We start from the raw sequence: 9,775 nt of genomic DNA on the forward strand, positions 1-9,775 counted from the left end.
GTGCATCATTATATTGGATCCGTGTATTCGGTCTTAAAGGGGCAGCAGCCTATAAATACCTGCTGTTCCATAAGCGCCACCTGCTGTCAGAGAGTGACATTTGCGTCTCATTCACAAAGCTAAAATCAGACCATTTTGTTTTTGCTTAATTTTTAAATTATACAATCCAAATAAAATGTTTTTAGTATCTTTTTTGGATAGTAATTCAAATGCAGTGGTTGCCTCTGATTTTAAATAGAGCACAGGCAAAGCCTTTGTTTATATGAAGAGATTTCTTTTAGTTGTATAATTTATTTGATTTGGGATTTGTTTTAAAATTTCAAGTTAGTTTTATTATTTAACATTTCAATTTCACAAAGAAATATGCAGTATTGTGTCTGAGAAAAAATAAATGGACACCTCTTCATTTATAATTTGTCTAAAATCTCATTTTGTAAAAAAAATAAATAAATTGTAAGAAAATTGTATTGCGTAATCTGTATCGTGAATTTTATCGCATCGTAAGTTTAGTGAATTGTTACATCCCTAATATGCTACTAGTTTTTGCTGATCATGCTGATTTTGTCCACAGTAAAGTTCAGCCGATGTCTTTTTTTATTCTGGCTAGTTAAATTCATTTTGGGCAACCAAAACCTGAAGAATGCCTGCCCGAAGTGCTACCAGGGATTTTGAAATTTTGCGAGCCCTGATATGAGCCTATAATACACACCCACATGAATATCTGATAAACAAATAATGAACAACAGCCTATAACATAATTCTTTCATGATTAATATTCTTAATAAATGCAAATAAGTTGTAATGGAAATGAAGGAAGTATTGCGTAATCTGTATCGTGAATTTTATTGCATCGTAAGTTTAGTGAATTGTTACATCCCTAATATGCTACTAGTTTTTGCTGATCATGCTGATTTGTCCACAGTAAAGTTCAGCCGATGTCTTTTTTTATTCTGGCTAGTTAAATTCATTTTGGGCAACCAAAACCTGAAGAATGCCTGCCCGAAGTGCTACCAGGGATTTTGAAATTTTGCGAGCCCTGATATGAGCCTATAATACACACCCACATGAATATCTGATAAACAAATAATGAACAACAGCCTATAACATAATTCTTTCATGATTAATATTCTTAATAAATGCAAATAAGTTGTAATGGAAATGAAGGAAATAACCATAAAAGGCATTTAGGGGATATGGTTGGGTATGTGTGTGTGCCGGACCTCTTGATGATATAAAGGTAAAAAGCTTCACAACAAACAAATCAACCTTAATCCACACATTGGATCAATGCAGCTGCTATAGGCCTCAGGGTCGCCTTATATTACTCCTCAAACTTCATATTCACTCATTGATTTGCTTTTCAGAATAGTATATCACTGAGCTCCAATGGGAGAATGGATAGAGACAGGGGCCAGGGTCAAGCACAGCTCGCATACACGTTAGCGTAATATTGATGTCCCAGCAGAAAGAAATGACTAAATATCCAGATCAATATCTAGTTTCCCTGCAACAGCCAAGCAATGAGGTGGGGAAATATAAATATACATCTTTATGACCACAGAAGCCATCATAATGAGAGAGCTGAATGAATGTTTCCCTTAAGGTGAAGTGTTTGATTAGCGGAGGGCAGAGGTTAGTGGCGATATGCTGATACAGGGAAACGAGAATGATGGCTCAGGCCGGGCGGGGGCTGTGGAGATGACCGCAGAGCAGGACCGAGCTGAAGTAAGGCCTGTTCGTACATGCTAATCGAGCTTTAAGTCATTTGTGATGAAGCCGATTTCATCATCAGGTGCTAAGGGCTTACGGAAAAACTGGGGAATTCATGAAAAATGTTCTGAAAGAAACTTTGATAATTTAAGAACATAATGCTTCACTCATTTCAAGATACACAAGCAAGCATTTTTATCTTAGACGCAAACTTTTGAAGTTGAGTCACTGAAATTTGATCTAAAATTTGCACAATAAATTTGGGGGAGTACGATTTTTTTTTTACGGAATAATTCTATTGAAAATTGATGCTGCATTAAAATTGATCAAAAATATATAGATGCTATATTATATATATGCGCACACACACACATACATATATATTTTGAACTTTCATTCTATTCATCAAAGAATCATCAAAAAATATTTCATAGTTTACTCAAAAATATTAAGCAGCATATCAGAATAATTTCTGAAGGATCATGCGACACTTAAGACTAGAGCAAAAGCTGCTGAAAAATACACTTTGCCATCACAGAAATAATTTACTATTAATAATTAATTTAAAAATGGACTAAAATAGAAAATAGTTATGTAAAATTGTAATAATATTTCTCAATTATATTTATATATTTTTCCAAATAAATGCAGCCTTGGTGAGCATAAGACACTTCTTTCAAAAACATTTTTTAAATAAATCTTATTGACCCAAAACTTTTAAACAGTAGTGTATGTGTGAACTCTCCAAACAAACTCAAACAAATGAAAGTTGGGTTTCAAATCATGATAGAAATATATATGTATTGTGCTATACGAAATATAATTTAAAAAAATTCAGCTAAACACTTACTGCATTTATTGCCCTACATTTGAACAAAAAAAAAATCTATCATAAAAATAATAATAAATGCATAAATAATCAAATAAAAAATAAATAATCTGAGATTGATTCCTTTAATGGAATACTATAAATCAACTTCCTCTTTTCAAAAGAAAATGGGAAAGCCTAGAGCTGCCAGATCAGTCAGTTTTTAATTGAAAACTATTTCACTGGAAGTCCTGGAAGTAAAATACTTGATCAAGGATCTGGCAAGCCAGGTGTTTTTACTTGCCATTTAGCAATGGATATGGATCAGCCTAGCCTTATTTACAGCTTCAAACCATTAGAAAAGACAGCGGCACACTCACTGTTCAACTCAAACACAGACTAACTAACTACCATAAAAAGGCAGAAGAGCAGATAATGCCTTACCTCTTAATTAAACAAACACCTCTGCCTTACTTAATCACTCAGTCCACTCACTCTCCCTCTGTGCATCATAAAACAAAAGAGGCCTGACTAAGGGGACATTCAATGACCCTGTCCACACCACCATCCAACTCTTGACCCTTAAATCACAGGCCCTGTGGCAAGGGAACAGGGTGGGCTGTGGGTGGCAGCAGTGGAAAGACTGACACGGTGTTACGGCAGTAAGTAATGCACATGTGGATTAGCAGTATGATGGCCTGATCAATACCGGCAGTTCCAGCCATTAGGAATGCAGCAGAAAACGACCCCCTATGGCAATAAAGCACAGTGTCCGCATGCTACTTCATTTGCTGCCTCCATTAGTGTAATGGTATCATTATCAACTGTGGTAGTATTTTTTTCTAACACTCCCACCCTCCCTCGTTCCCTCGCCTGTTTTTCCATCTTTTCAGATTTCAGGAATCAGAAGTCATGAGCTGCACGGCACTGCCTCCTTATTTTTTCTTTCTTTTTACATCACCGGATATAAATCTGCCCCTAGCGTGGCTTGAACACAGGTCTAATTATGTATTCTTGAGTGTGTTTTATGTGGCTGTCCGACACTGTTTCTCTATTATGGACTCATTAATAGGACGTAGGCGTACGGTGACGAACGGAGAGGGGGAAAACGACAAGGGGGGCAGAAAAGCTGCTGATTACGCCAAAAGTGACACCACCTCCCGTAAAAACACCAGCTTCGACATGACAGCGGCTCGGCATTAAGACCTATAAATCGTTACTTTAACACTAATTTACAAAGGAACATTTTGTGGGAGAAATTGATTAATCAAGACTGGCTATGTGGCCTCATAATCAGGCCTGAACTGAAGCTAGCTGTTAATTTAACAGAATTGCCAAGGGGAACACAAACCATTTTAATGAGTGTTCACGAATGAAATAGCCTAAACAGCTTTCTCTAGCAAACACATGAGCTGAGAAAGTCAATGAGCCGAGAACTCTCTGAGTGATGGGCCGGGAGGAGTGCAAGCCTCTGAACATCTGGCAACCCTCTGTACTCTGCCACTCCAAAATAATGCATTTAGTTATTTTTATTTACTAATTTCTAATCTTGGTTTATTTATCGACTGTTTTTTTTTCACAATCAAAAGCACTATACTTCACAGTACAAGCAGAAAATAACATCACGCAGTCATCAAGAAAGGTATCAAAAGCAGCAGCAGAGGCCAACAGAGTTGTGAGCGCGAAAAAATAAAACATGCTCAACAGATTGATGAAAAACAATAAAGTGCTTTTCTAATTAACAACTGTTAAGAAAGAAAAACAACAGGGCCCACATTCTCCTGCAAATGCAATAAAACGGTCAAAATGGCATTTATGATTGAATAATACTTCAGTGGGATCTTTGTGGTCACCCTGGCAACGTTAAAACCAGTAACTATGATTGTCCAATGTCCCTTGATCAACTACTAAAACAGTATTTTTGGGTTGAAAGCCATGTAAGGTCACTTCTAAAAGGATGAAGTCAGTTTTTAATAGGCTATTAGCCAATAGTCTTCCTCTTTTAGTGCATGATAATGGAAGTGCTCTTTTTATCATACATATGTGCCACATATGGTTAGGAAATGCCTGGTAAAGCTGAACTAAGGATAAAAATAATTCATTTTTGAAATGGATAGTTCACAGGCCTTCTGCTGACATCCATCCACATCCTAGTTACTGGGCACAAATGCACACGTTTATGGCTGAGACAACAATGTACTCCCTTTTATTTATTATTATGATTAAATGGACCTGCATTTTTATATTTAGGAACCGCAGGAATACACACCAGACCCTCAGTCTAGCTGATCTGTGGTTTTCTTCCCAGATCGGTTTATTTTTATGAAGAAGAGAGATAAGACAAAGTGAGATGGGGCAGGGTAACAGACCTGTCTGTCTGTCCGTCTGCTGTACAGACCCAAAACCAGCTGGATCAAGTTCTCAGGGACTCATCTGGTCACTGTGTCAGCTGCAATAAAGTGGAGGAACCATGTACTACATAGATTCCCTGCTGTCAGGCATGATCCAAAAGCATGCCATCAGAAAGAAGACTAAAAGTGAACAAAAAAAGAGAAAAAAGGAGTGGAAAATGAAACAGGAGGTTATAGAAAGAGAGAATTGAATAGATAGGCTGCTGACAGAACTTCTCAACTTTGCTGACTCATTTGAAATGCAAACAAAATGCTGCATTATTATATGTATTTTGGTTATCAAACTAATCCCTCTTAACCACAGACAAGTTCAGAAAGTGGCATGTCAACTTGTCAAGTTCAATTATAAAAAAATTTAATATTTTCAAATATGCCGGCATGTTAAACATTACTTCCAGAGATCAGTGCCAAACGAGTAAAACACAATATTTGCAATAATTAATTTGCACCATATCCAAGAAAATGATTACATTTTTCAGAGATTACTAGTTTTTATTAGAGCTCAGCGTCAGAAACTAACTTCTTCATTAAAGGGACAATACTTGCTCCTGATTTTTGTGGCATTCTGTTGCTTTATGACATTTTTTTCCCTATCCATTAAAGTGCCCCTATTATGCCTTTTCGAATATTACCTTTCATGCAGTGTCATGTAGCTGTATGTGAACATAAAAACATGACCCATTTTTAAATACTCCAAACCTAAAAGAAACTTGACACGCCTAGTATGGAATAACAAAATATAAAAGGATATATTGGAAGTATAATTTCTTACCACTGCACTAGCAACACCGAGATCATGGGTTTGATTCCCAGGGAATGCATGAACCGATAAAATATATCTACACCTTGAATGCAAAAAGCTGTATGATAATAATATTTACTGTCCAAGTATCTTTTGAAGTGGCTGTGTAATAATCAGGGTTTATTCTGTGATAAAGACCACTGTATCTACTTTCAGGACCAAAAAGCTTCACACTATGATGCTTCAAAAAAATGACACTGAAAAAGTAACTGATTCGTTTAAAAACAGCTGCACCACAACAGTTATTTCTTTTACACCGTCTCTGCAAAAATTAAAAACACAACATGTCCGTTTCCTGGCCAGCTCGTGGATGAATCTTCTGTTTAGTCAGAAAACAGATGAAAACAAGACACATAAGTAAAATAAAGTAGGTTTAGCAGAGACACCTGCAGAGTGACAGACACCTGGACACGCGTCCTGACTTCATTCATTACTACCACGACTGAACACGCTGTAATGCCGCCACACAAGCCACTCCAGCAAAGTCAGTGTGTGGCAGTCATGAGAAAACACTCCCCTCGCGCTGTGCCTCAACACACACTCGCGTGCCGGATGACTGTGCGCACACAGAGACAAAACTCCGATAGATAAAAGAAGGGAAACATTACAAGAGCAATCAGCAGCATCACATGCGCACTTCAAATGAACACACAGCAGCAACCAGTGCGTGCAATACCGCCACGGACACACTGAACGGTGTCTTACAAACTCCACAACTACATGTGATGCTTGGCGATCTGAGAGAAAACTACAAGCGATACCTTTCTCCTCTTTTCCCTCTCACTGTCATCCGATCTTTTCATGTTCCTGAAGTACTGTTTACGCTGCCTCGGTTTCATAGCGCGCAGAGCTGGGTGATGTAGTCTTTAGATTGTGCCGTTAGCGCGTAAACTTTTCTTAAGCGGATTTAAATAGAATCTTAGCTATGTTTATGATATTATATGAAACTTGTATGATAATAAACCTGGTGTTGTTATTTTACATTGGTGTTTTATTTTAAAGTCGCTATCAGCATTCCGGTCAGGACTTCATTTTCCAGAATCCTCGCGCCAGGAAAAAAACCACGCTTGTAATTTGAGTCAAACCGGAAGTATATACAGGCTCAGTTGTGCTGTGAGAGGTTTCTAATGGATTTTATGCATATGAGGTGCTCAACGTGATGTTAAAAGAATGATTGTTTTACCAAATGTGTAGAGTACATATTGATAATGTATGTATAATAATGTATGTTTATTGTTATATATATTGCATTGTTATATAATGTATAACTAGCTCATGAAGGCAGAATTTGCCTACACGAGTAATAGAAACTCAATTTAGAATAGAGATCAGGTATCCTTTTTTAACATGTTCAGATTGAATATGAAATAAACATCACATTGTTTTTGTTATTGGGGCCAGGCTTTCTGACATTTTCAGGAATATATAAATAAATATATATCAGGGGCGTTTCCTCCGAGGAGGCAATGTAGGCAGTGTCTCCTCAAAAAATTGGATGAGAAAATAATCGATATTACAAACATACATCGCAAATATTACTAAATATGGCATTAAAAGTATAAAAGTCACTCGTTTTTATAAAGTAACACTGTCAAACAGCGACACCCGCAGGTAAAGTTACAGCTTCCAAACTATTCTAACTCAAACTTACAAGGAAAACATTTTTCTTAACACTGGTGGTGGCTGTGAAGTCATGTGACCGTAGTGTCGGTCGTTTAGCTTTTTACTTCTGGCAATTGTAGTTAGAGTTTAAATATAAAAGTTTGTGAAGATTATCACGATGAACAAAATGTTGCAATTATGACATTATAACCAGTGTTGCCAAGTCCGCGGTACTTTAACACTGTTGCCGCGGGTCGTTTTTCCAATAGGGTCTGGCTGCAGACATGCACTTGCATTTTCAGACTTGCACTCTCAGACTTGCACTCTCACACACCTGCACTTCCGCGAGTGACGTCACTTGCAGTCTTTTTTTAATTTTTTTAATTGATTAATAATTTTTTTAATTGAATCTCTCAACATTTTGAGAAGGGTCTGGCTGCAGACATGCACTTGCATTTTCAGACTTGCACTCTCACACACCTGCACTTCCGCGAGTGACATCACTTGCAGTCTTTTTTTATTTGTAATTTAATTTAATTTATTAATTATTTTTTTTAATTGAATCTCTTAGCATTTTACACAAGTAGCCAGGTGGTGAAGACAAGAAAAAAGAAACTAAATCACGAAGTCACTTGCAATCGGCGCTTGCACTCTCAGCTAGGCTACTTGCAATCCACACGAATCGTGCGTGTTGCCAATGGAGACAAGACGCTGGTGGTTAAATGATTAAAACTAATTTAGTACTAGGCAGGATCCTGCAAGTCATCATATAGGAGAAAAAGACAAGACCCGCAAATCCGTGGCCACAGAACAGCAGAATATGAACGCAATGCGCAAAGTGTCTCATTAAGCGCTTTTAAACCTCCGTAGAAAACCATACACTTAATATGGCTTAATGTGTTAAGATAGTGCTATTAAAAGATCAAATTCGATATATAGTTATTATTTAATGTACTACAAGGCAAGCAGATGGCCATGAACATATTAAATGGACCAACTCTATTCTGGTCTCACCTGCTTATCTGTACATTTTAACTGTGTTTTAATAATGAAGAGGAGCATATGAGGTGTTTATAATCTTAGACCGTTATGCCACATTATGCCACCTTTTGCGGTATGGGAGGAAAACACTATATACATACATTATATTAATAAACTATATTTGATCTTTTAATAGCACTATATTAATACATTAAGCCATAGCCTATTAAGTGTTTATGGTTTTCTACGGCGATTGCAAGTGACTTTGTGATTTGTGATGGGGGGAAAAAATTATAAATGAAATGAAATAAAAAATTAAAAAAGACTGCAAGTGACGTCACTCGCGGAAGTGCAGGTGTGTGAGAGTGCAAGTCTGAGAGTGCAAGTCTGAAAATGCAAGTGCATGTCTGCAGCCAGACCCTTCTCGAGGCTTGCCTCCCTTCGCTCCATAGACTTTCTACAGAGACTCTAAAGCAGGGGTGCCCAAACTCGGTCCTGGAGGGCCGGTGTCCTGCAGAGTTTAGCTCCAACCCTAATCAAACACACCTGAAACAGGCCAGCTAATCAAGATCTTACTAGGCATACTATAACTTCCTGGCAGGTGTGTTGAGGCAAGTTGGAGCAAAACTCTACAGGACATCGGCCTTCCAGGACTGAGTTTGGACACCCCTGCATGCCGTGTCTTTTCTGGAGGCTAATTGAGATGAATGGGAGAAAGTCACGTGAGAGGAGGCAAATCAATAATTGGATATTATCGGTTATGATTGGATGTGATTGGTTCCAGCAATAAATCCCGCCTCTTGTTTTCGTGTGAGCTCTCGGCCTGAATGAAGAAAATGATGGCATTATTGACTAATTATAAAGTAAGTAAACAACTCGCCCGCTTAGATACCACTACTTTGTGTCACGTCAAAATAAAACTTGAAATGGTCTGAAAACGTGATGACTGCGTCAGTTTTTAGTGAGCATTCAGCGTGATGAAATGAAAGATATATATTTGTGTCTGTTGCAGTGTTTACAGAGCTTTTATGACGATAACCCGAAAATAATTTGACTATTAAAAAGAACAGCTGAACATCGTTCACAAATAAAAAATATTGGTAACATTTTACAATAAGGTGTCATTTAATGAGTTAACTAACATGAACAAACAATGAACATTACAGTATTTATTAATCTTTGTTTACATTAGTTAATACAAATACAGTTGTTCATTGTTAGTTCATGTTAGTTCACAGTGCATAAACTAATGTTAACAAACAACTTTTGATTTTAATAATGCATTAGTAAATGTTGAAATTAATATTAACTAAGATTAATAAATGCTGTAGACGTAGGCTATTGTTTATTCTTACTAATGTTAACTAATGAAACCTTATTGTAAACTGTTTCCAGAATATTGTTCAAATTACTGCCTTTAGTTATTATTTTGGAATAAATATAAAAATGCATAAAAACACT

At 37.0% G+C, this 9,775-nt stretch overlaps 1 protein-coding gene across 1 annotated transcript in view; it reads right to left on the reverse strand.

Moving 5' to 3' along the window:
- Positions 1-6,717, reverse strand: part of LOC107745554 (alpha-ketoglutarate-dependent dioxygenase FTO-like) — a 32,488-nt gene extending 25,771 nt beyond the window's left edge. The window contains exon 1 of the mRNA XM_016559446.1: positions 6,493-6,717. Within this exon, the coding sequence (XP_016414932.1) occupies positions 6,493-6,570 (78 nt within the window). The 5' untranslated portion in view covers positions 6,571-6,717. The remainder of the gene's footprint in view (positions 1-6,492) is intronic.
- Positions 6,718-9,775: the final 3,058 nt, after the last annotated feature.

The sequence above is a fragment of the Sinocyclocheilus rhinocerous genome, unplaced genomic scaffold (genome assembly GCF_001515625.1).
Source record: "Sinocyclocheilus rhinocerous isolate Xijiao unplaced genomic scaffold, SAMN03320098_v1.1 scaffold2906, whole genome shotgun sequence".
NCBI classification, from domain to species: domain Eukaryota; kingdom Metazoa; phylum Chordata; class Actinopteri; order Cypriniformes; family Cyprinidae; genus Sinocyclocheilus; species Sinocyclocheilus rhinocerous.